At 51.0% G+C, this 25,491-nt stretch overlaps 4 protein-coding genes across 9 annotated transcripts; 3 read left to right on the plus strand and 1 right to left on the minus strand.

Annotated features, from left to right (window-relative positions):
- Positions 1 to 3,115, plus strand: Iqcc (IQ motif containing C). Its single transcript, XM_021636840.2, is given in 6 exon segments — positions 1 to 176; positions 589 to 732; positions 1,340 to 1,583; positions 1,807 to 1,907; positions 2,003 to 2,661; positions 2,663 to 3,115. Coding segments are annotated over 6 exon segments (1,278 nt in total). The 5' UTR covers positions 1 to 134; the 3' UTR covers positions 2,751 to 3,115.
- Dcdc2b (doublecortin domain containing 2B) lies at positions 1,553 to 9,356 on the plus strand. 3 transcript variants are annotated; one of them, XM_060379487.1, is made up of 11 exons: positions 1,553 to 1,583; positions 1,807 to 1,907; positions 3,734 to 3,932; positions 5,775 to 5,826; positions 6,253 to 6,329; positions 6,543 to 6,674; positions 6,932 to 7,078; positions 7,179 to 7,218; positions 7,710 to 7,845; positions 8,674 to 8,777; positions 9,016 to 9,356. In XM_060379487.1, the coding sequence occupies exons 2-11, from the start codon at positions 1,874 to 1,876 to the stop codon at positions 9,109 to 9,111; spliced, it is 1,017 nt and encodes a 338-aa protein (XP_060235470.1). In that variant the 5' UTR covers positions 1,553 to 1,583; positions 1,807 to 1,873; the 3' UTR covers positions 9,112 to 9,356. The 3 variants fall into 3 exon arrangements, with proteins under 3 accessions (XP_060235470.1, XP_021492549.1, XP_060235471.1); XM_021636874.2 differs by lacking the exons at positions 1,553 to 1,583; positions 1,807 to 1,907 and having other exon boundaries at positions 3,242 to 3,932; XM_060379488.1 differs by lacking the exons at positions 1,553 to 1,583; positions 1,807 to 1,907; positions 6,543 to 6,674 and having other exon boundaries at positions 3,242 to 3,932.
- Tmem234 (transmembrane protein 234) lies at positions 8,034 to 16,960 on the minus strand. Of its 4 annotated transcripts, none has more exons than XR_009590586.1 (6): positions 16,903 to 16,960; positions 16,496 to 16,647; positions 15,342 to 15,408; positions 10,403 to 10,495; positions 10,022 to 10,170; positions 8,034 to 8,458 (listed from the first exon to the last, which is right to left on the minus strand). XR_009590586.1 is itself a non-coding variant. In XM_021636894.2 (5 exons), exons 1-5 carry the CDS (start codon positions 16,916 to 16,918, stop codon positions 10,085 to 10,087), a joined length of 411 nt encoding a protein of 136 aa, XP_021492569.1. In that variant the 5' UTR covers positions 16,919 to 16,960; the 3' UTR covers positions 9,359 to 10,084. The 4 variants fall into 4 exon arrangements, 2 of the variants coding, with proteins under 2 accessions (XP_021492569.1, XP_021492561.1); XR_009590587.1 differs by having other exon boundaries at positions 9,446 to 10,170; XM_021636894.2 differs by lacking the exon at positions 8,034 to 8,458 and having other exon boundaries at positions 9,359 to 10,167.
- Positions 16,903 to 23,984, plus strand: Eif3i (eukaryotic translation initiation factor 3 subunit I). Its single transcript, XM_021636851.2, has 11 exons — positions 16,903 to 17,040; positions 17,133 to 17,225; positions 18,895 to 18,982; positions 20,423 to 20,488; positions 20,922 to 21,071; positions 21,150 to 21,277; positions 22,338 to 22,448; positions 22,557 to 22,646; positions 22,916 to 22,989; positions 23,605 to 23,697; positions 23,825 to 23,984. Exons 1-11 carry the CDS (start codon positions 17,038 to 17,040, stop codon positions 23,904 to 23,906), a joined length of 978 nt encoding a protein of 325 aa, XP_021492526.1. The 5' UTR covers positions 16,903 to 17,037; the 3' UTR covers positions 23,907 to 23,984.
- Positions 23,985 to 25,491: the final 1,507 nt, after the last annotated feature.

Consider the following 25,491-nt stretch of genomic DNA (forward strand, 5'->3'; position numbering starts at 1 on the left):
AGCCTGGCACGTGACACTGCAAACGGCGGGCGGGGCCCTGTGTTTGCGCTTGCGCGGGAGCGGCGCCGCCGGAAGACTCGCCGCGCAGACGCACGCTTTCGGGCGACGCCCAGAACGGGGCGGTTGGTGACGAGATGGAGCCTGAGGTCTTCCTTCGACAAGTGTCTGCCTTGCAGGTCAGGACGGCGCTGCGAGTGCACCTGGGGTCAGGGGCCCGGACCTTCCGGCGAGGTGCAGCTGCCACCTTACCCGCGCGTCCTCTGCACTGCACTGAAGAAAGCCCAGCTGGGGAGTGCTTAGGGAAGAGCTAGAGGGACCTTAAATCTCGAATCAGGGTCCAGCCCAGCGTCTTCTCCTCACCTCCTAGAACCCCAAAACATAGTCGCCCCTTCCCCACCCCACGACCGTGTTCTCTCCGGGATGGCCTGTCCAGGAACATCAAAGCTCTCTCTCCCTTTTGAACTACTGTATGTTGCCCTGGGCTTGACTCTCCAGCTGCTAATAGCCACAGAATCGAACGTGCTTGCCAAGAGAACCCTTTCCTAAAAAATGTTCAGAGGCACCCTCCCCGCTTGTTCTCCACATTAGGCCGGCATCCGGGGCTTTCTGGTCCGACGTCAGTTCCAGAGCCTTCGAGCTGAGTATGAGGCGATTGTACGGGAGATTGAGGGTGACCTCGGCTCGCTTCACTGGACTGGGGGCTGGATTCCCAAGCCAATATTTCTCCCAGAGGTAGTACACATCCCGGGGTGGGGGTGGCAGCAAAACTGGTACAGGGTTCTAGGGAACGGTGGAGTCCCCCCTCTTTGAAGATTTGTTTTATGTGTGTGGGTGTTTTGCCTGCTGTTTGTACACCATGTGTGTGCCTGGCGCCCCGGACTTCGGAAGGGGATGTTAGACCCTCTGCAACTAGAGTTACAGACAGCTGTGAGCCACCATGCGGTGCTGGGAACTAAACCTCGACCCTCTGAAAGAGCATATTTCCTTCAGTACTGAGACATGTCTCCAGCCAGCTCCGAAAGTCTTCAGAGACACAGCCTCACGAGGTAGCCCTGGCTTGCTTAGGCCTGATACATAGCCCAAGCTGGCCTTCAACTCAACAGATTTTCCTGCCTCGTCCTTCCCAGATGCTGGGATTAGGGATGTGTGTGCTACCAGCCAGGCTGGAGCCCGTTCTTCCTGCCAAAAGCCTCAGTAGGCCTTGAAAGAGAGGTTGGATTCACCTCCTCACAGGCCAATACTTAATCTGACCCACGTGCCCGTGCCCAGTAGACTATGGTTTCCAGACATGGCGGGGGGGGGGCACTGCCATTCTCATACCTCTCTGATTTTTCACAAGGCAAAATCTCATTGCTCCTGGAAAGCAGAGAAAATACCAAACCCAGAGCAGAAACTATGGAGCCATTTCCCACGTAAGGGCTCTGAAAAAGAGGTCATCCGGGAAAAGATGGTGCTGAAGAAGACAGAAGAGAGCCCAGCAGAACCAGGACATCTTTGCAGAGATGACAGCCCCTGGCTTCAGGCTGAGCAGGGCAGGAAAGCTAGCCAGGGGAACACCTCCATCTCCAAGGTGGAAAACGCAGGTACTTCTCTGCTAGATCAGGGCAAGCCCGGACCTTCTCTGGGTCTCAGCCTCCCATCTGAAACATGAAAGAATGTGCAAGATAAGTTGCAACACTCCCCCACCTCCTTCCCTTAGCTTGATGAGAATACAGTGAAGGGTTGCCAGAATCTAAGGCTAGATTAGTTCCCAGTGTCTCTCCTTCAAGGCACTCTCCTTCCTGTCCTCCTCTCTTGATGTCACAGATCTAGGATTATCCCAGAGCCAACAGGAGCTCCAAGACCAGCGCAACCACTTGGCAATGGAACTGCTATGGCTACAACAGGCCATCAACAGCAGAAAGGAGGTAGGCACTGAGAGCCCTTTCTGTGTGTCAGGGGTATGGGGTGGAGGAGCCTTCTGCTATGCCTGAGCAAGCCTGCTTCTGTTCGTTCCTAACAGTACCTAATTCTCAAGCAAACACTGAGATCCTCAGAAGCAAGCCAGACTACAGACAAGCCTAGTAACATGTGCCTGAAGCCCAGGGGACAGGCCCATGAGAGAACCTGGTTGCAATCAAGCAGCCTTCTGGAGGACCATTCCTATAGAGACAGAGCCATAGGAGAGCCACCTCGTGCAGATGACTCCTGCCACACGGGCAGATCGAAGCCCCAGAAATCCCCAGACAGTATAGCCAGGGTAGGCAAAGCCACTGCTGGGGCTAAGGGCAGGGAACTCTGCTATAGGAAGGCTGGGCCACAGCTGCCTGCAGCATTAGAGAGCTAGGCTGGAGGGGACAGGGTCACCAAAGGGCCAGACCTCATAGGACAGCCCTTTAATGATACCTGCCTACAGCAGTTGAAACTCCTAGAGGATCAGACCTATGGGGACCCCAAACCTAGGAGTCCTGGAAAGTCTTCGACACAACTGCCCACACTCTGTGACAACCCAGAGACTGAGGACAGATATTCCAGAAAGCCAAGCTACAAAGAGGCTGACTGCCAAAGAGCCGGGCCATATAGTTCAAGTATCTCAGAAGACCACATGATACGGGATGGGACGCTGGTAGGGCAGGAGCGTGGTAGCCTGGATCTCAGAAGGACTAAACCACCCAGGGGCCAAACCCCGTGCTAGCAGTTCCAGTCAGGGGACTACCAGCAAGCTTAGTCAGGAAGGACGGGAAAACCAGAGGACTCTGCTGTGGACATGAAGACTGCTGGAGAGCTGGGCTTCCGTGAGAGAGGACCAGTGGAGGGGCTGATCACACGGAACCCAGAACCTCAGGCAAGCCCAGGACATCCAGGACAGGAAGGGTTCTCAAAGGGGATGCTATGAAAAGATGATAAGGGAAGCAGGCCCTTGTCCTGCCTCATACCTCCTGTATCTCCTGCCCTTGGCCCTGGCCACTGGTGGCTGTGAGGCTAAGAGAAGCTGCAGGATTAGGCAGATACAGTAGGAGAAAAATGAAGGATGTGCCCTTTTATCCTCTGTTGGTGACTTAAGCCAGATTTCACCTTTTCTTGGGCTAAGCAGGGTAGGAGGATTGTGGAGAATAAAAGTTTCTTGGGTTCTGAACCTGTCTGCTTTTATCTCCTACTCTGAGCAAGGCAGATCCTGGGCTATCTGGTTCACCACCGCCCCCACCCCACCTCACCCCACTGACATGGAGTATCATCCCCAGAGTCGGCTAGCAGCCAGGGCCAAGGAAGTTAGCCATCCTTCTTGGGGAAGAGCCCCCGGGCTGATCGCCCTCGGCCTCGGTTCTTCAGAGGAGCCAGGCCCTGGCGAAGACTGGACATCCGTGTGGGGATCTGTTTTCCCTCTCATGGAGCCCCAGGTCTTCCTTTTGTAACGTGACTAGCCAAAGCTGGAAAGCCAGCTCAGTGCTAGCGTTTGCCTCTCACATTGGCGCCAGGGTTTGATCCCAGCTCTGCAAAACAAAATGACAAAAGTGATCATAGCTATCCTGCTCTTGGGAGGCCCATCAAAGGCAGATCTGAGGCTCTGAGGCTGGCAAATGTTCCTGTCCAAGGTGCTTGAAGCATTCCTGGGCGAGAGGGCAGTACTCCACCTTTGGCACAGCTCCCAGCCTTGGCTTAGTTGCTTAGCAACAGCTCTGTGTCTGTGTGTGAGGACATACTATGGCAGCCAAGAGGGTGCTGGTATATCGAAATGGGGACCCCTTCTTCCCAGGCCACCAGCTGGTGGTGACCTCACGGCGCTACCCCACCATGGACGCTTTCCTGTATGAGGTGACATCAGCCGTGCAGGCCCCACTGGCTGTACGTACCCTCTACACACTGAGCGACGGCCACCCTGTCACCGACCTGGCTGACCTACAGAACGGAGGGCAGTACGTGGCTGCTGGCTTCGAACGCTTCCACAAGCTCCAGTGAGTGGGCTGGGGCAGGCCAAAGCGCCTGTGGAAGGTGGTGGGTCAACGGCCTCCAGTGCTCGCCCCCAAACCAGCAGGCCTATTTTCCCAGAGCCTGGGAGAGGGCAGGGGCACACTGACACACCACCCTAAGGCTGCATGAACATGCATTCTGTTACAAAGATAAGTCCACCACAGCCAGGACCAGCCTGTGGGGACAATCCTGCAAGTTGAATGTCTTTCTGTTTTTTGTTTAGAGTTACTTTTTTTTTTTTTTTTTATTTTGAAATCGGGCATAGTGGTTCACGCCTTTAATGGTATCATTGTTTAGGTAGAGGAAAGTGGATGTATGTGAGTTGGAGGCCAGCCTGGTCTACAGAGTGAGTTCCAGGACAAACAGGGCTACACAGAGAGACCCTGTCTCATTTAAAAGTAAATTGTTTTGAGACAAGAGTTTTTCTGGTTGTCCTGGATCTCACTCTGTAGACGAGGCTGGCCTCCAACTCCCTGCCTCCACCTCCCAGAGTGCTGAATCAACTCACCCTCTGGAAGAGCAAGTGTTCTTAACTGAGTAGCTCTCTCTCCAGCCCTTTTAATTCTGTGTGCGTGCACATGTTCTTGTGCTTACATGTGCACAGGTCAGGGGACAAATTGCCAGAGTCAGTTTTTTCCTTCCTCCATGTAGGCTCAAAGGTGGTTGGTGGGGCTTGTTAGCAAAATGCCTCTTTGTCTCTCAAGCCCTGAGAGCTGCTGGTTAAAGCCCTATCGCCTCCATCCATCGCCAAACACTAATCTGCCCGCCACTCCCCCTGCTGTGCTTAAGCTTCTGAAACTCCTGTCAGGCTAGGGCCATCTCTTTCTGCAAGATGAGACTGTCTTCCAAAGTGGAAGAAAAATGAGACCAGAGCTTCCAACTCAGACCTAGCTTCCAAGCCCTGCTCTGAGCAGTCAGTGGGGTAGTTTACCATAGCGGCAGGAAAGAGGTATCTGGACTTAAGTCACTTCCTGTGTGAATTTCAACAAGCCACTTCTTTGACTATCACACAAAATGGAAAATCACCTCTGGCCAGGTGATGGCCTCCAGCAGTGTGGTTTGCCTAAAAGCTCCTGGACTGATAGCGTGACTTGGTGCTCAGGGATCCGAAGGCAGGTTCAGGTATGTCCCTGGCTCAAAAAGACAGGATGCTCCAGTGAGGAGAGATGTGTGGGGTGCTGGGCAGCCACTGCTTGGTGACCTCCTCCCGCAGAGGACGATGGCCAGCCTAAGGGAGAGTTTGAGATGCTTAGCTACAGCAGGGGGAAAGTATGAACAGATGGGGGGTGCGGGGTGGGCGTGGGAGATCAAATGAAAGCTTTTGGAGCCAGGCTGGTAACTGCTGTAGACCCATAATCCTAGCACACGGAGCATGGAGTTGGGAGGGTCAGAAGCTGAAAGTCTTCTTCCATTGCGCCCTGAGTGGAGGCTAGCCTGGACTGTTTGAGAAATTCCATCTTCCCATCTCCATCTCACTTTGTTCCCCTGCCTGGCCTGGATCTCACTAGGTAGATTAGGTTGACCTATGAGTTTTGTAGACCAGGCCAGCCTGGTCTACAGGAGAGCCAAGGCTACAAAGAGAAACCCTGTCTCAAAAAATAACTAAATATAAAAGTGTGCAGCACCAACACCTAGCCAGAGGGGTGCTCGATTAGAGGCTGCCACATCCACCTCATCTCGGAGTTACCAGGGGAAAGGCCAACCTGCAGAAAGGGCTCCTCAGACCAGCCCTGGTGATGATGGAGTCTTGGCTGTGCTGGGCACAAACCTGGCTGGCTGAGGTCCAGACCTCCTTATGGTGACCTGGGACCTCCATGCCCTTTCAGCTATCTGCCTCCTGGAAGGAAACACCCAGGTGGGGAGAACAGGCAACAACGAGTAAGTCCTGGGGGAGACAGCCTCCCAGCCACCCCGCCCCAGACTGTTCCAATTTGGTGAAAAAGGGTCCTGGAAGCAGCAAGGGTTGTCAGTTCAGGGAGCAAGTCACAGGCACTCCAGAACGTGCTGCCGCCCTGGGTCATGGGACTTGAGGACACTATCCCCTGCCCAGTCCCAGCCTTTTACACTTAATCCCCAGGCCAGGGTCCCCAAAGGAGTGAGTTGTGAAACACCAGGGCAGAGGATGGGAGTTAAGTGACTCGGGGGATACAGATGCTCCTTTCAGAAAGCCATAACCAGACTTGTCCCTACTCACCCGCTCTCCTGCTCAAGTCTGGCTCCTGCCTGCTCACGCCATGTTCTTAGAACTAACCAGGCCCAACCAAAGTCGTGAACTTCTCACTTGAGGCCCTAACTTGCTTTCAGGCGCCTCCCATGTCTCGCCGCCCATGTGATGGGGCCTTTGGACAGTGGATGCCAGCACACAGCCCCTGCTACATCCAGTGAGTGCCAGCATCAGGGAGTGGGGGAACAGACCTGTGCCTCAGTAAGACCAAGACATGGGAGTGGGCCTTTTCCAGGAGCCCCTATTACAGAGGGAAGATTAAAAACCCAACATCTAAGTGGTTCTTGGATGGTACTTGGTTCCTGGGCCCCTTTTCACACATAGGGAGTCTTGGGGATCCTTCCCCTTACCTGGCTGGTCTTTGTCTCAGTGTGTTCAGGAATGGGGACCTGCTAAACCCCCCCTTTAGTCTGAAGCTGTCCCAGACTGCCATCCAGGACTGGGAAACAGTCCTGAAGCTGCTGACTGAGAAGGCCGAGTTACAGAGTGGGCCTGTTCACCAGTGAGTATGAGGACCAGGGAGAACGGGCACCCCTGAGGGACCCCACTGCTTCTGCCTGCTCCCGGGGCCAAGGGAAGGCAGGTTCTCTTCAGCAGGACTTCTGTGTCCCAGTGGAGGGGCTCCCTAACCTAGGCTTCCTAGTCAGGGCAGAGCCTAGGTGAACTGTTGCCCAGAGGACCATAGTCAGAAGGCCCTGTGATGGAACTCGGGACAGGAAGCAGCTCTTACCCACCAGCCCTTATTACCTCTCCCCCCAGACTCTGCACCCTCGAGGGGCTCCCACTGTCCACGGGGGCTGCTCTGGTGAGTGGCCGTTACTATGTGGCTGTTGGAGAAGAAGAGTTCAAGGCCCTCCCCTATATGGAGCTGCTGGTGCCCAGCCCTTCTCTGTGCGGGGGCTGCTGGTATGTTTGAGGTGGAGGGTCAGAGGTCACAGCAGAGGAAGTGTCCTCTGGCCTGGGAGCTATGGCTGCTCTCCTCTACCCATTACCCATTTTGCTGCAGGTGTCCTCCAGGCCTGAAGTGTAAATCCCACAGGCAGGGGGTAGGTGACAGTGGGAGCACCTGCATGGGGGAGGGGAGTGGCAGAGCACTCCAGCCTTACCCCGTCATCTGCTGAATCCTGTGAAGCTGTGATTCCTTCCCCCTTTCTTGGGGTGGGAGCTGGAGATCACAAGCATACATTCATTCAGGGTGACAGAGAGTAGCACGGGCCATGCCAAATGCCTCACTAGGCTGGATGTTGGAACTGGCTACTTGGCATAGCAAGGTCCCTTCCCTCACCATCCCATTCCAGGTGACCATGCGGCACCAGAGGAGAAAGCAGCCTGGATTCACTGGGCAGCTTTGAATGCCAGCGTTGGCTGCACTATTCCTGGAGAGATGGCCGATAGGAACAAAGGCAGCAAGGGAAGACGCAGATTAAGATGGGCACACAGCCTCTCCCAAGGCAGCAGGGCGCACTCAAGCATGATTGGGGAGCAGGAGAAGTGAGGAGTCAACATATGGGGTTCTAACACGCTGTCCTTTCTGTAGGCCCAGGGCCACAGGGGCCAGGCAGCCCAGCCCTCTTCAAAGGAACCCAGGGAAACTGAGCCATCCACTTTCTATGCCAGATCACAGCAGCCCATTCAGCCAGGAGGCAAGCTCTCTACTCTCTCATTTGCATCAGGTGAGGAGGCCCCAGGCCTGGCCCTTCTCATCCCTACCCCCTGCTTGCTTACACATGCTATGAGTGCAGGAACTCAGATCCTCTGATATGACAGGGTGGTCCTTGCTGCTGTTGGGGGATGTCTGCAGCAGGAGAATGCTTCAGCAGAGCTATGTCCCCTCCTCTACCTGCATCGCCCTTGCTGCTGCTTCTTTTTTAAAAGATTTATTTATTATTTATACAGTATTCTGCCTGCATATATCCCTACATGCCAGAAGAGGGCACCAGATATCATTATATGATGGTTGGGAGCCACCATGTGTGTGCTGGGAATTGAACTCAGGACGTCTGGGGGAACAGCCAGTGCTTTTAACCTCTGAGCCATTTCTCCAGCCCTGCTCTTGCTTCTTTTATTTACTTCCGTATTCATTATTGTGTGTGCATGCTATATGTGCATGAGCATTTGAATGCCGTGGCTCATCACGCAGCGGCCAGAGGACAGAGTCAGTTGTTTCCGCCCACCTTTGCGTGGGTTTCAGAGCACTGAGCACGGGCTGTCAGGCTCACACAGCACACACGTTGGTACACGAGCCACCTTCGGCCCAAGTCCCTCGCTTCTTTCATAGGGACTTACCTGAAAAGTAAACAGAAAGACAATGCTTAAAGCCATGAAGCCTCAGAGGTACGAGTTTCATTTGGGAGCCACAGGCTGGCCTCTAGCTTCCCCGCCACCCTCTGCGACGCTGGAGAATGTGGGACAAGGCTCAGGGGAAGGAACTGGTGTAGCCGGTGAAGGCACAGGGGCAGAGGGCCCTTCAGCCTGGGCAGCCAGTGTTGCCTCCTTACTAGGAGTTGAGGGGGTGTATGGGGTGCCACACCCAAGGAAGGAGACTGCAGGGGCCCAGGAAGTGGATGAGGATGAAAACACCCACATGGAGGAGCCTGTGGATCAGGTAAGCCATCACACCGGCAAGTGTTACGCTTAGATGGGCAGGTCTGACCAAAGTCTGAGCTCCAAGGCTCATCTTCCCAGTGACTTCCCAGGACACCTAAGTCTGAAAACCTGTCTTCCTGTTTTCCTTGTGAGGTGTTCTAATTTCTAGTAGGCTCCTTTCCTGGGTTGGGGACCTCTGGCAGTCCATGCAAACAGGGCATTACACAAAGCACTGTACATTTCTACACGTCCACCAGAGGGCAGCAGAGACAGTGGAAGAGGCCTTGTCCTTGCAACACCAGCCTGAGCCTGAAGCAGTAACCTCAGCCTCCGCCCAAGCTCCACCATCTTAAGAGCCAGGAGCTCCAGACAGAAACTGGAGACAACCATTCCAAGCCACCTCCAGCCCCAGCCCTCAGCAGCCTGGTCCTGGGAAGCCATGGCTGGTTGGGCTCACAGTTGGGTATGCCTCCTCAGCTCCTTCCAGGTCATAGCCCAGGAAGTTCTGTGGAGGTTACTTCTTAGGTGATTCTGCCTGAGAAAGCACTGTCTACTATGTTCAGGAGCAGGCATGGCACAATAAAACTGGCTTCACTAAGCTTTGTTTGCTGCAGGTTTATTGAGAGCTGCTGCTGGCCAGGTGCTTGCTGTAGCCAGGTGCTGATCAGCATGCAGCTGTGTATTTACTTGCATTTTTGCCCAGAGCTGGTTACTTCACTTTTCTTCCAGGGGTTCTCCCTGAATTCCACCGTCGGCCAGCCAAGGCACTGTAATGGGGCTTTGGAGTCTGCCAGACAGTCCTGATTCAGAGGCGGCAGCCAGCCCTTTCCATGTGGCTAAGGCTCTGCAGACTCCGTAGTCTAGAGCAGGCCAGCAGGTCTAGATAGAGGCCAGGTAACAGCTGCCTGAGTTGACAGCAGGAAGACTGGGGCTGCTGGGGCAGAGGCTGCTAAGTGTGTGTGCAGTCTCCAGTGCTAGCCCCCTTTTTTCCTTTGGTTTTTGACACAGGGTTTCTGTGTGGCCTTGGCTGTCCTGGAACTCATTCTGTATCCCAGGCTGGCCTTGAACTCAGAGATCCACCCACCCAAGGTTACACAACCTTCCCAGAGTTGTTGCTTTGTTTGCTTGCTTGCTTGCTTTTTTGAGGCAGGGCTCTCCTGTGTAGCCTCGGTTGTCCTCAACTCTGGACAGTGCTGTTCACCCCTGAGGTAGATGTGGTCCAGGAGAGGAGGCAGTTAAGCCAGTGTCTCACTCTGCCTGTACCTCAGTGCCCAGAGTCAGCTGAGCACGGCAGAGCTGCAGGACAGGTTGGCCTGCTCAAGAGGCCTACAGTTGGCCCTGGGTCTTGGTCACCGAGCTTGTGATGCAAAACATGATCCCTGTGATGGTGAGCACCATGCCGGCCACTGCTTCTGAGATAAAGAAAAACAGCAAGGGGCTGGGGTCAGCAGGGCCAAGGAAAGAGTGACGATGGGTGCCTGATCCCCACCCCAGCCTCTGTCCCCAGATTGCCCAGAATCAGGTGGTGGAGGAGGGAGATAGGGGAGATTTGTCGCAGAGCAAAGGGCAAGATAAGGGAAGGCCTCTCCTCTCCCACCCGTGGGGGACAAGCTCACCCAGCAGCCATCCCCACATGCAGCTTACGTTTTCCACCAATATCTTCTCCGAGGATCCTCCCAACAATCATTGTGAAGACGATGGCCAGAGAGTTACAGATGGGCACAGCTAAAGTCAGATCTGGGCAGTCAGAACAAGAAAAATCCCTAGATGCAGGGAGTGCTTTCTAGGGACAGAATATTTGCAACACCCCCCTCCTCCCTCTTCTCTCCTCATCACCATCGGCACTTTTTTCATTTTTTAATGTGCACTGGTGTTTTGCCTGCAAGTATGTCTGAGTGGGGGTGTCAGATCTTGGAGTTACAGACAGTTGTGGGCTGCCATGTGGGTGCCAGGTCCTCTGGAGGAGCAGTCAGTGCTCTTAACCACTGAGCCATCTCCCCAGCCCCACCATCACCACATTTACAAAAGGAGCACAAGACAGTCATGGTGACACAAGTTTTTAATTCAATCACCCTGGAAGCAGAGGCAGGCAGATCTCTGTGAGTTCAAGGCCAGCCTGGGGCTAAATAGTAAGATCCTATCTCATGAATAAATAAATAAATAAATAAATAAATAAATACCTATCAAGAGGCAGATGTAGGGGAACATACCTGTAATTCCAGTCATCAGGAGACTGAGACAGGAAGATCCCAAGTTTGAGGTCAGCCTGAGCCATATAGCAAGACTATTAAAAAGGGGAGATGGGCAGCCAGTTGGTGGTGCATGCCTTTAATTCCAGCACTCAAGAGGCAGAAGCAGGCAGATCTCTGTGAGTTTGAGGCCAGCCTGGTCTACAGAGAGAGAGATCTAGGACAGTTAGGGCTACAGAGAAACCCTGTCTTGGGGGGGAAGGGAGGAGGTGGGGAAATGGACACTGGGGAGATGCTCAATAAAACGCCTGCATGAGAGCATGGAGATCTGAGCTCGGGCTGCTCCAGCACCCATGTAAAGGTTGGGCAAGGTAGCGTGTATCTGTAAGCTAAGTGTTGGGACATAGGGGTGGCAGAGATGGGGGAGCCCTGGAGCAGCCAGGACAGACAACCAGCGAGCTCTGTCTCCAACACTAACCTGGGGTGTAATTCAGAAAGACACCTAACATCGACCTCTAGCTCCCACATGCACGTGCACAAATGAACATGCACTCATGCACATGCTACATACACACACACACACACACACACAAGATCACACAACACGGTCAAGTAAGCAGCATGTGCATGTACTTCCAGCACACAGGAGGCCGAGGCAGGAGGACTGCTTCAAGTTCAGGGACACCTTGGTCTACATACTGAATGCTATTCAGGCCAACAAGGGTTACAAGGAAGACTGCTTCCGAGAAACAACATAGAGAATGAGCTCATTTCCACAGAAGTGATTCAAGGCTCAGGGCTGAGGTCCAGATCTCCTGCCTCCACGTTCAGTGCTTCCTCAGGCCTCTGGAATGGATATCTGACCTCTGAGGGCAACCAGCTTAGTTGCTTCTTCCTTTTTTTCAAGATTTATGTGTGTGTGAGTGTTCTGCTTTTATGCCTGTGTTGTACATTCAGAAGTCAGAAGAGAATGTCAGAACCTTCTGGAACAGTGTGAGTCATTATGTGGTACTGGGAGTTGAACTGGGGTCCTCTGTAAGGACAAGTTTTCTTAACCACTGAGCCATCTCTCCAGCCTGGTTAGATAACATAAATGAGATCTTACTAAATGTGGTAGCTCACATTTGTATTCCCAGCTCTTTGGAGGCTGAGACAAGAAGACAAGCAGGAGTTCAAGGCCAGCTTGGGTTACACCTGAATTCCAGCCTTAGCTATAGAATGAGATCATTTAAAAAACCAAGAGCAGGCATGATGGCTCACACCTTTTTTTTTTTAATATTTATTTATTATTTATACAATGTTCTGCCTGCAAGCAAGAAGAGGGCACCAGATCATAGATGGTTATGAGCCACCATGTGGTTGCTGGGAACTAAACTCAGGACCTTTGGAAGAACAGACAGTGCTCTTAACCCCTGAAACATCTCTCCAGCCTCCTATGGCTCACACCTTTAATCCCAGAAGGCAGAGCATGTGGATCTCGTGAATGTGAGTCCGGCCTGATCTACACAGCAAATTCCTGGACAGCCAAGACTGCAAGGAGAAACCTCACCTCAAACAAACTCAAGAATGAGGTCTTTACACTCAGAGGCAATGGAGATTTCATGGGGACAGGCAGGCACCAAAGCATACAGCAGCGCAAGTCCGAGCACAGGGCTCATCTGCGGTTCGGCACTCCCTGGGTGCTCTGCGCCCTGCACGGCATTTTCACAGCCCTGCAGAAGCATTGTGACCTTTGCTGTAAAGGAAACACACTAAAGCCATATACTTAAGGTTTTTCCTTTTTGAGAAAGGCTAGAGAGATGGGTGAGATGGCTCAGTGGGTAAGGATGCCTGCTACGGAGCCTAACAACCTGACTTTGACCTATAGGACCCACATGGAGAGAGCCACTTGCCAAAAGCTGTTCTATGACCTCAACGTGTGCACAGGAACACAAACACCTACACACACATAATGAATAAATTTTTAACAATCATAAGGGTCCAGAGAGATGGAGGGGAGGTTAAGTGCTCACCCAGCACCCACGTGTCAGGTCACAGCTCTCTGTAACTCCAGTTCTACGGATCTGAAGACCTTTTTTCACCTCTGTGAGCACCAAACAGGACATGGTACACACATATCTATGCATGCAAAAATACTCATATATATAAAATAGTCTTATATTTTTTTTACAAATGCAATTTGCTCAGCTCTCTTCTTTTTTCTTGAGTTAAGTTTCTCATGTAGACCAAGCTAACCTCAAACTTCCTATGTAGCTGCAACTGACTTTGAACTCCTGACCCTCATTTTTATATTCCCTAACTACTGAGATTACATGTATGTTCCACAATGCCTGGCTGCTCTAATTTTAACAAACACCCTGTATTTGAGCCCTAAAACTGAAAGATAAAAGCTTCATAAACAAGCATTAATCCCAGAGGCAGGCAGATCTCAGAGTTCCAGGACAGCCAGGGCTTCACAGAGGAACTGTGTCAGAATACCAAAAAATAAATAAAAAATAAAAACTTCATAAATAGCCAGATGCAGCTAAGGGACAGTAAGTCCCAAACTCCTCCCCACAGGAGCTACATTAGGCCAGAGATGTTGAAACACCAACCACACATGTGGAGCGCAGAGGATGGCTTGCAGGAGTGGGTTCACTCCTCTGACCTTTTATGTTCCAGACATCAAAGTCTGGTGGTCAGGCTTGGTGGTAGGCGCCTTTCCCTGTGGAGCCCTTTCCCTCTGTTTTCGTAAGACAGGCTCTCAAGTATTCCTGGCTGCTCCTATTGAACTTGCTATTAGCCAGGAGGACCCTATCAGCACTTGGAAGACAGAGGCCTGAGAATCATGATTTGGAAGCCACCCTGAGTTAGGGTACTCCTGGGCCCACCTCCTAAGCACTAGAACTACAGCTAATAACTACCCTGAGGGTTTATTGGGAGCTGGGGTAGAGTCCAGGGCCTCATGCATGCTGGGTTAGGACTCTACCAAATGAGCTGCATCCCAGCCCAGTAATTAAAGCCTTATGAATACTGACTCTCTCTACTTGAACCTCAAGTATGAGATCTGGAGGCCATCGTACCAGGTCCTTTCCTCCTCTTGTGGCAATTGACTCTAGGGTAGACAAAACCACAGCTAGGAGACTTTTGCAGATGTTCAAAGGCAAAAACCTGGGGGTGGGCAGAGTTTCTTGTTGGTTTTTCGAGACAGGTTGGCTTAGAACTCACTAAACCTCTGTGAGCTTGTGGCTCTCTTCCTGCCTCAACCTCGGGCTGTTGGGGTTACAGACATGAGCTACCATGTCCAGCATATAACCATTAATATGAAGCTTTAAATCCCTTTGCACTAACATGCTGTTGGGCTTAAGGCAAGCATGGTAAATTGTCCAGTGTTATAACTTCTTCTCCTCAATGAAGATAAACATGCTTGTTTCAGAAGGTCATGATATAAATAAAATACGTAATCTAATGTAGTAGGAACAGTCAACAAACATTTGAAGAAAGGATATTTATATTTATTGAGCCTCTACTATATGTCACGTACTCAGCAAGATTCTTCTCATACGCTGAATTAACCTTCACAATGCTATGAAGCCGCTATATAAACCCAAGATTCAAATAAGGCACTCACTCCAGACCAAGCAGGTAGGTACAGTGGGACCAAAGGCATTAGAGCATCAGGTACATGGGTATTTGGTGAACATCCATCATCCTAGCACTTGGAAGACAGAGGCCTGAGAATCATGATTTGGAAGCCACCCTGAGTTAGGGCGATTGTCTCAAAAATGACAAACAAGGGGCCAGTGAGACTTCAGTGGGTAAAGGCACTTTTCATCAAGATGATCTGAGTTCATTACTAGAATCTACATGGTGACAGGAGAGAACCTACCCTGAAAACTTGTTCTCTAACCACACACACACACACACAAAATAAATATAATAAAAAATGAAAACTGCTGGGTAGTGGTAGTGCACACCTTTAATGCCAGCACTTAGGAGGCAGAGGCAGGTGGATCTCTATGAGTTTGAGGCCAGCCTGGTCTACAAAGGGAGTTCAGGACAGCCAGGGCTACACATAGAAACCTTGCCTCAAAAAACCAACCTATCTCCCCCCCAAATTTTTACACTATCAAAGAAAAATTACCACCAAAACCAAAAACAAAAACAAAACAAAAAAAAAAACCCTCCTCCCAAAATAAGTAAGACAAGTCTTGACTTACGACAGCAACATGTGCCTTCCCTTGGCTGCTGCAGGCCAGCCGTAGTGCCTGCCACACACGCATACCTCACTGCCCTGTGGCTCAGAGAAGGACCAGAAACAGGCGCTCTCCCTCACTGACAGGTGCAAGTGTTTCAGGTTCTCTTTGGGAAAAATGGCCCCCCCATCCCAGAGGGGGTCCAAGCCAGAGACCTACCTGCTGAGGCCAAGGTCAAGTAGTAGACAAGGGAGCCACTCTGATTGAGGAGAAAGGGCATCAGGTACTGGAAAAGAAGAGAGCTGTCAGTGACCGCCTACATATGCAGCACAGCGGTTCTCAACTTTCCTAATGCTGCGACCCTTTTGTACAGTTCCTCATGTTGTGGTGACCCCCAACCTTAAACTTATTTTCATTGCTACTTCATAACTAATTTTGCTACTATTATGAATTGTAATGTAAAAATCTGATGTGCAGGATATCTGATATTGACCCCTTTTGGGCTCACAACTCAGTTTTGTAGTTTTGTAATGTATGCTTTCCCCCGGGGGGAAGGATGGTTATAAATGCCGAGGGAACGCTAATGTATTTGAAGACCCTTTAGAGCAAAGAGTAAAACACATTCAAAGTACGCTATGGCTAAAATGTCCTATCCCTTATCGTCGTGTATCTTCCCTACAGGTAAAAGGCCTTCAGTGCCAGTGGCACCCCTTCCAAGAAGCCCACTCCAAGTCCTCCAGTTCCATCTCTCTCCTCTGAATTCACACTGTTCTTCATCCGTATGTCCCTCCTTCCCCTTGTCTCTGAGAGTGCTGCATATCTAGCTAGCTTACATCGGCAGCCATTGGTGTAGGCAGTTCTCGGTAGCCTTAATGCTCTACCCTAGGGCAAGCTGGGCCCAAAGGAAGCTTCTGAAAAGGTTCACAACAGTTATATAACTGATAGGGTGACATTAATAACAGTCAGAGAGCCGGGCGGTGGAGGCGCACGCCCTTAGTCCTAGCATTAGGGAGGCGGATGCAGGCGGATCTCTTGAGTTCGAGGCTAGCCTGGTCTACAGAGCGAGTTCCAGGATAGCCGGGGCTACACAGAGAAACCCTATCTACAAAAAGAATTTAAATAGCAGTCATAGACTGAACATATATGCAGTACTAGGCCGAATGCTAGTGTTTTACGTATCTTACCTCAATTCTTATATCAGCACTAAACATAAGTTATTAAAATTTCCATTTTACCGAAGATGAGCCTAGGCTCACAGAGGAGAAATGACTCTTCCGGGAGCTTCTGGTGAGTAGGAGGTGGGCTGAGAACCTGGCCAACCAGGGACCAAACGCTCAGCGGCTCCTCCAAGGGAGCGGCGGTCCAAGACGCACCTCAGTATTCAAGAAGAGAGTCTTCATCTCCTGCAACAGCTGCCGGGCCCATGTCTGCTCATGCACCTGCTGCAGGCCGGAGGAGGCACGCTTCAGCAGCGGCTGCGTGCCACCCCACAGTGCGGCCACCAGCACCAGGGCAAGCACCTGCCCTGAAAGCAAAGGGTCAGAGTCACCCAGGCCCTCTCCGGCATCCTCCACCCGGGCGGACCGTCTCCATCTCCCTCCCGCGCCGAGCGCCCCGCTGCGATAGGCCGGGAGGACCCGACCCCGAAGCCCGCGGAAGTTGAGTCCGAAGGACCAGGGTCCAGGGCTTACTAGCCCGAGGCTTCAGAGGTAGCCGGGGAGTGAGAAAATTTGCCATAGCCAAGGAAGGAGCCCTTCGAGGGGCGGGGCCAGCTACCCACCCAGGGAAGCCGCCATGGAAACGCCAGGCCCTTCTACTTCCGGGAGCGAGGGGGCGGAGTCCCTCCATCCGGAAGTCACTTCTAGTCTTCTTCCGGTCCTACTCACATTGCCTCTCTCCTCGCGTCACCACCAGGATGGTGAGTTCCAGGCGCGGGGTGCCGCGGTCTTGGGGTCCTAGTCAGCGTGGGACGGGGTTCCCGGCACTGACACTTCGGTTCTGTCCCCACAGAAGCCGATCCTGCTGCAGGGCCATGAGCGGTCCATCACGCAGATCAAGTACAACCGCGAAGGAGACCTCCTCTTCACTGTGGCCAAAGACCCTGTGAGCAGCCGCGCGAGGGAGGGAGGGCGGGCGGGACAGCCGGAGGGGCGAGTTCGCGCCGCCGGGGTGATGGGTGAATGAGCTTTGCCACCTGTGGGCATCTCCTCTAAAAAGCAAGGACAACCACCCAAACCGGGCTAGGTTAGCGACAGCATCCTGCCAGGGACACCTGGAAGAAGTTGGTGGTTGGAAAGAAAGAGGACCCAGGGAGAAGATAAATAAGAGACTGTGTAAAAGTGGGAGTGGGGACAAGGACAGGGCCAGCTCTAATAACTCTGAGGATGGGAAGAACCAGAACCGACAACCTAGAAGATAAAGTTGGTCCATGGCAGTGAGCAGTGTCATTACGAGGGCTTGGGGTTGTAGTTCAGATTAGAGGTTTACATGCACCCAGCCCTGTGTTGGATCCCTAGCACCGTAAAGCAAAAAGGGGGAAGGAGGAAAAGGACATGGGATTTAGGCTGCCTAGCTTGGTCTGTTCAACCCCACATTGATACTTGGTGCACAGCCCCTTTGGGTGCTGCCTTTGAAGCATTTGCACCCGGAGGCAGTAAACTGACGGTTAACGGTGGGGAGTCTGAAGTCTCCTGCATCTGCTAGTGCTGTAACTTTGAACACGACATTTAGCTTTTTGTTTTTTGGGGGACAGAGTTTTTCTGCATAGCCTTGGCTCTCCTAAACTCTTCTTGTAGACCAGGCTGGCCTCGAACTCACAGAGATCCACCTGCCAATGCCTCCCGAGTGCTGGGATTACAGGTGTGTGCCACCGCTCCCCATTGACATTTAACTTTCTAAACTACAATTTTCCCTTTTAATAAAACGTGGACAGTTTAAGTACCTCCCTCAATAAAGTGAAGTCATTCTTGTAAATAGCTCCTCACTATACATGGCGTGAGTCACTTACATTTTAAATTTCATAGACATTTTACTGGAGCTTCACAGCTACCCTTTGAAGAAAGCTGTTGGTGGGGATGAGGTATGTTTCCAAGCTGTCCTTCACCTCTCCACCCTCCTGCCTCAGCCTCCTGGTCCTGGGAATAGAAGTGTGTGCTATATACGCACAGCTTGTCCCAGTCTTTTAAAATATATATTTTAAAATTATGTGTACAGTATTCTGCCTGCATGTATGCCTGCAGGCCAGAAGAGGGCACCGGATCTCATCACAGATGCTACAGGTGGTTGTGAGCCACCATGTGGCCGCTGGGAACTGAACTCAGGACCTCTGGCAGAGCAGCCAGTGCTCTTCACCTCTGAGCCGTCTCTCCAGCCCCCGTCCTAGCCTTTTAAAGGGAAGAAGCACTGTATTTAAGATCACATGGTGGGCTAGTGATGAAGCACCAGAGCCAGTACGTCCGTACTACCATCTGTTCCCAAATGGGCAGGATATGGAAGGTGTTTTTAGACTGGACCTCCGCTTAGCCTTTGGTTCTTCAGAGGGATGCTGCGTCTAGACAAAAGTAGATGATGAGGATCTTCTGAAGGCCTGGCTTTGCTGCTGTTCACCTAAGGAAGGGAGAAGAACCAGGAGCTGGTCTTTTAGATCACCTTTCTATCAATAAATGAGCAGAAGTCAGAGTTGGCTTGGCTGGAGTCTACAGAGGGTTTATCGGGCAAAGTAAGCTATTGCTTTTTCGGGGATGTAATGCGTTCTGTCATTTCACTCTTCCAGATCGTCAATGTGTGGTACTCTGTGAATGGCGAGAGGCTAGGCACCTACATGGGCCACACTGGTGCTGTGTGGTGTGTGGATGCGGACTGTATCCTCTTTGCGGTGGGTGGGCCAACCCTGGAGATGCTGACTTGGAGGATGGAAATTTGACCTGCTAGAATGGTCTAGAGAATTTAACACTCCCTACTGCCAGTTGGATCATCTGTTGGGGAGACAGGAAAGGTCGAGTTTTGGAACACTGAGGTAAAAGGGGTCTTTGGGACTGAACTAGGAGATGCTTTGATGGCTTCCAAGAGGACATGGACGCAGGCGGACTTAGTCATTTCCTTTTGTATGTGTGTATTTATGTCTGGGTGATAAATCTGGTCAGCATCAGGTTGTCTTCAATCATTCTTCAACTTTTTCTTTATCTCCTAAAGATTTAGTTTTCTAGCTAGTCGATGTTGGCACATGCTTTTAATCCTAGTGCTCAGGAGGCAGAGGTAGATCAATCTCTTGAGTTTGAGGCCAGCCCGGTCTACAGAGTGAGTTCCAGAGTTCCAGGGCAGCCAGGGCTACACAGAGAAATCCTATCTCAAAGAACCAAGGGGAAAAAAGATTTAGTTTTATTTGTTGGGGTGTTTTGCCTACACGTGTGTCTGTTTACCATGTGTGTTCGGAAGGCATCTAGAACAGCTGTTAGCCACCAAGTGGGTGCTGGGATTCTTCCCTGGGTCCTCTAGTAGCCAATGCTGCAAACCTCTGAGCCCTCCCTGGCTGCCCTGGAACTCACTGTGTAGACTTCAAACTCAGAGATTCACCTGCCTCTCAAGTACTGGCATTAAAGATGTGTGTTCCTAATGCCTGACTCCAATTTGTTTTTTGTTTGTTTGTTTGTTTGTTTGAGACAAAAACTAAAAATAACCTTTTCTTGAGTTCTGGAGCTCACTGGTTAGCTAGAGTTGTCTGGTCAATCTCTGGACTTCCTGTCTTCATCTCAGCACTGTAACTGCAGGCACGCCTGAGTCTTTTGTGGGTGCTGGGGATCCCAGTTGAGGTCCTCATATTTCACATCAAGCACTTTACCCACTGAGCTATCTCCCCAGCCCTTGTCATTTTTATTTTATTCTGTGTGATTTGCCTGTATGCATGTATATATGTGGGCCTAGTACTCTTGGATGCCATAAGAGGACAGTGGATCCCCTGGAACTGGAGTTCTGAGCTACCACATGGGTGCTGGAATTTAACCCAGGTCCTCTACAAGAATAGCCAGTGCTCTTTTTGAAACCTCTTTTTTTTTTTTTTTACAATTTTATTTATTTATTATGTATACAATAGCTGCATGTATGCCTTCATATCAGAACAGGGCACCAGATCTCACTATAGATGGTTGTGAGCTACCATGTGGTTGCTGGGAATTGAACTCAGGACCTCTGGAAGAGTAGACAGTGCTCTTCACCTCTGAGCCATCGCTCCACCCCCTAACCAGTGCTCTTTAGCACTGAACCATTTCTTCAGCCCTAGTCATGTTTCTTAACACCTTCTTCAGGGGACACCAAACATGTCCTTACTGGTTCAGCTGACAACAGCTGTCGTCTCTGGGACTGTGAAACAGGTAAGCCTGGGTCATTTGCTTTTTCAGGAAAAAAAAAAAAAAAGTTCTGTAAAACTTGAGTTTGAGCAGGGAAGAATAGTGGACTGGTGGGTTTGAACAAGGTCCAAGCAGTAGAAGCTGTGACAGTGAGAGGGGAGGTCATTATTCTTGCTGCTGAGTGATTGCTATGTGTCTGCTTCTATGTTGGGGCATTCAGGAGAAATGGACTCTGCACAGGAGACCTATCTTGGAACCTACCATGCATAGGGCCACCTTAGCAGAATTCATGAAGTGCTAGGGGAAGGGGCTAGAAAGGCAGCTAGAGACCAGCAGTGGGGAGAAGAGTGGTGGCCTGAGGCCATCAGGGAAGAAACACTGTGAGACTTGGTGACTGTGACGGATCTTCCCTGTGATAATATTAGAAAAGAGTAACCCAGACTCTGCCCATCTCCAGGGAAGCAGCTGGCTCTTCTCAAGACCAACTCAGCCGTCCGGACGTGTGGCTTTGACTTCGGAGGCAACATCATCATGTTCTCCACCGACAAGCAGATGGGCTACCAGTGTTTCGTGAGCTTCTTTGATCTTCGGGATCGGAGCCAGATCGGTGAGGGCAGGACCAGCGAGGGCTGAGGTGGAGGGTGAGGCTTCAGAGCCCAGGGCCTGACCTCTGCTCTGTGTACAGACACCAATGAGCCCTACATGAAGATCCCCTGCAATGATTCCAAGATCACCAGTGCCGTTTGGGGGCCCTTGGGGGAGTGCATCATTGCAGGCCATGAGAGTGGAGAGCTCAACCAGTATAGTGCCAAGGTAAGGGGCCAAGTGTTACCAAGTGACGTTAAGGTATTGAGAAATGTGTCGCCTAGTACTCAGGACATGTTATGGTGGTCACAAATAAGCATTTTCCTGCCCCTAGGGAGTAGTAGGCGCTATGTGAGATTCCTAGGCAAACAGTGAGACTCAGACACCAGCTTAAAAACAGTCAGTACATGAGTCAGGCTGAGTCTATGCCACAGAAAGATTTCAGCTAAATCCGAGTGTACTCTGTCACAGAGGAGGTGCCAGGTACATGGAGTCATGGAAAATAAGTACAGCTCCCAGAGGCTGGAGAAAACGGCTCAGTGATTAGCAGCACTGGCTATACATATAGCTGGGTGGCGGTACACCCGTAACCCGCACAGTATCAGGTGGGACCTGTGAAACCGGGCAACCGAAAGTTCCTCGCACAGCTTTAGTGCCGGCACCTGGGAGGCAAAGGCAGGTGGCTCTGAGCTCCAGGTCAGCCTAGTCTACATAGCCAGTTCCAGGCCAGTGAGGCATACATAGTGAAAGTTTGTCTCAAAAGAGAAAAGAGTTCCAGGTGTGCCTAAGCTAGAGTGACTTCAGGGCCAACCTTAGAAAACTTAGTGGGGCAAGACCTGGCCCACAGAGACGGCTCAGTAGTTAAGAATACTTGGTGCTCTTGCAGAGGGCCTGAGTTCCATTCCTAGTACATCAGGCAGTTCACAACTTCGTGTGACTCCAGTTCCGGGGGATTCCATGTTCTCCTCCCACCTGACACATATGTATACACAGGCACACACCATACATATACTTTTTTTTTTTTTTTTTAATTAAAAATATATCTCAGCTGGAGAGATGCCGCAGTGGTTAAGAGCACTGTCTGCTCTTCCAGAGGTCCTGAGTTCAATTCCCAGAAACCACGTGGTGGCTCACAACCATCTACACTGGGATCTGATGCCCTCTTCTGGCTAGGGTTAAGAGATTAGATTGAGGAGGTAAAGAAGGGGTAAAGTCGGAAGTCTGGCTTGTCTCGGGTTTCTGGGGAATAGTGGGACTCCGGCAAGTCTGACTCCTCCCCCTCCTCCAGTCTGGAGAGGTGTTGGTGAATGTGAAGGAACACTCCCGGCAGATCAATGACATCCAGTTGTCTAGAGATATGACCATGTTTGTCACCGCATCCAAGGACAACACAGCTAAGGTGAGCCTGGGTAAGGCGTCTGGGGGAAGCTCACTTGCCCTCCTCCTGAACCAGCCTGACCTGCCCAAAGAGGTGCCCATCGCACATTCTCCCCTCCCGTCTCTCCAGCTCTTCGACTCCACAAGCCTTGAACATCAGAAGACTTTCCGAACAGAACGACCTGTCAACTCAGCTGCCCTCTCTCCCAACTATGACCACGTAAGAAGAGCAGCTCAGGCTTCCTGCTAAAGCTTCTGCAGTCTGGGTGTTTGCGCAACAGTTAGGCTGGAAATGGTGGGTGGGGGGCGTGGTTTCGGGCAGAGTGGGGATCCTGCCATTGTTACAGTGCTGATTGACCGGGTAGCCCAGGGAACTGGGCAGGAGGTACTGAAATGGCTGTCGGCCGGCCCCTCTGTGAGGATCCTCTCATCTGGGTGGGAGGCATTAAAAGCAGAGGACAAAGGCTGCACTGGACTTTCTTTCCTTAGGTGGTGCTGGGAGGTGGTCAGGAAGCCATGGACGTAACAACAACCTCCACCAGGATTGGCAAGTTTGAGGCCAGGTAAAGGAGAAGCAAGCTCTAACACTGAAAGCACATGGAGGATGCCTTTCAGAATTTACACAAGCCTCCTGACCACACAGAGGGAGTGTGGCAGATGCCTAAAGCAGCAGATGAGCTCATGAACTCAGCTGGACATGCAGCTGACAAAAGTGCCTGCCTAGCACACCAGGCTTATGTCCCTGGCACCACCCACGGGTGGTGGCCCCAAGCCTGTGGTACAGTTCGGGTCATTGTAGAGGTGGAGAACCGTGACTTTAAGGTTGGCCTCAGCCAACTCCCAGCTCACCCAGGCTACGTGAGACTCTGTCCCGGGATTCTCGACTATTTAGTGGCAGGGATAGTGTACTCACATCAGATTAATGCCAAGGTTTAGAGTCCTGCCCACATTGTAAACGCCTGGTGATCGCCACATGAAGGGCTGATGTTTGTGAAGTCATGGTTTCTTTAACTTCATCCTATTCCATCCCTTTATTCTAATTTCTCTCCTTTATTAATTTTGTTACATAGAATTTTGCCTGAGCAGTCTTCATTTTGTAGAATGCTGCCTCTAATGTATTTTGGAAAGAGACTGAGAATAAATAATAATAATAACTAATAACTACTCACCCTCTCCAGGTTCTTCCATTTGGCCTTTGAGGAAGAGTTTGGAAGAGTCAAGGGCCACTTTGGTCCTATCAACAGTGTTGCCTTCCATCCTGATGGCAAGAGGTATAGCCCCATTGAAGGGTCTGATCTCAATGGCAGGGCCAGGGGGTCTCTGCCCACTTGCTGTGTGCTCTGCGCAGGCTTCCCCTCCCACAGCAGCATCTGACAGTCCCTGTCCATCTCTTTCCAGCTACAGCAGCGGCGGTGAAGACGGTTACGTCCGAATCCACTACTTCGACCCACAGTACTTTGAGTTTGAGTTTGAGGCCTAAGGAGCTGACTCTCCATGTGCACAAGGAGCCTGCTTCCAGGTGTTAGACTCTGAGAAATAAATTAGTTTGTTAAAAATAGTTCTTTGTCTGCCATTTTGTGCAGCTGTCCGGTTTTCCCTCTTCACTGACCCCCACTGGCTGACAGTAATAAGGAATACTTTTATTATTCAGGCCTCTCTCTGCACCCAGACTCTGCATTGCTCTGGGTTGGCCTGTGTTGTAGGCACCTTCGTGTTGTAGTAAACAAAAGGTAACAGAGGTGTTGGGCTATGTAACGTTTATTGTTTATTAGTCCTGTCGTTATCACAGCGGTATTTAACCCACTATCACAAATAAAAAGACACAGGCACCTGTTAGGTTTATAATTGGCTTGTTTACCTTTGGCCAGGCAGATCTTTCATTTACACTGTCTGAATATCCATCACCATCCTTCTCCCAGCCCCATCCAGTGCCATCCACCTTAATCCTCCTCAGTTGAACTACCTTTCATCCATAATTCCGTGGTACTTGCTTTTATTCTTTATCTAGGCCTTTCCATGCCATCATTAGGGTCCTTTCTCCAGTCCCATGTGGTTTTTTCTCCTGTCATCCTCTCTGTCCTCCCAAACCTGGGAACCTTAGCCATGCCTACCCCATTCTGCCCTGCACAGGTGTAGGCTGTTTTATCCATCAGATATATGTCTTAGGCAGGTTTACAAAACAAAGATAGGTGTAACCAGATCGTAAGGGCCAGGAACAGGCCCTTACTTCCAACAAACCTTCATCCAAGAGGCTTTTGAGCCACTCCATCACATTCAAGAAGCCAATGCTTAAGGTTTGGCTCAGGCTCTGGGCTGAGAACCTTTCCTTTTCTGTTGCTATTTGATGGCTCAGGTGGGCAGGGCCAGCACAGAAAAGGGCCTGAAGAGGAAGAAAGATAAGGAAACCCACCAGGAGAGAATTCTGCAGGGGAACAGTTGGGGATTACCTCACCATAGGCACAGGTTCTGGGACTCCAGGGAAAGCCACATGGCTAAGGAATTACAGATACAGAGCACATGGCTCTCAGTTCCCAGCACCCATGTTGGGTAGCTCTCAACTACCTGTCACCACACAAGCCTGGTAACCTGAGGACCCTCATAGTGAAAGACAATCTATGCTTGAAAACCTGCCACTGACCCTCATACAGGCCATAGCACGTGTGTGTGTACACACCCGTACCTCACCTGCACACTGTACACTGACCCTCGTGTACCTGTGTGCACAAAACATACACTATAATGTATTCTGTGTTTGCCTTATGCATGAAGGCCAGAACAGGATATCAGATCCCCTGGAACTGAGGTTCCAGGTGTGGGTTGCATGTAGGTGCTAGAAACTAAACCCAGGTCTTCTGCATGGACAGTAAATACTCAACCACTAGGCTCTTTACAACCCCTAAATGTATTTCTTTGGGTATTTATTTGCTTGCTTATTTTGAGACAGGGTTTCTCCATATAGCTCATGCTGTCCTGGAACTGTAGACCAGGCTGCCTCTCTGTCCCAAGTGCCAAGAGTATGCATCACCACACAGCGCTAAAAATGATTTTATTGTGGTAGTAGAGAT

Source organism: Meriones unguiculatus, chromosome 3 (assembly GCF_030254825.1).
Source record: "Meriones unguiculatus strain TT.TT164.6M chromosome 3, Bangor_MerUng_6.1, whole genome shotgun sequence".
Lineage (NCBI taxonomy): Eukaryota > Metazoa > Chordata > Mammalia > Rodentia > Muridae > Meriones > Meriones unguiculatus.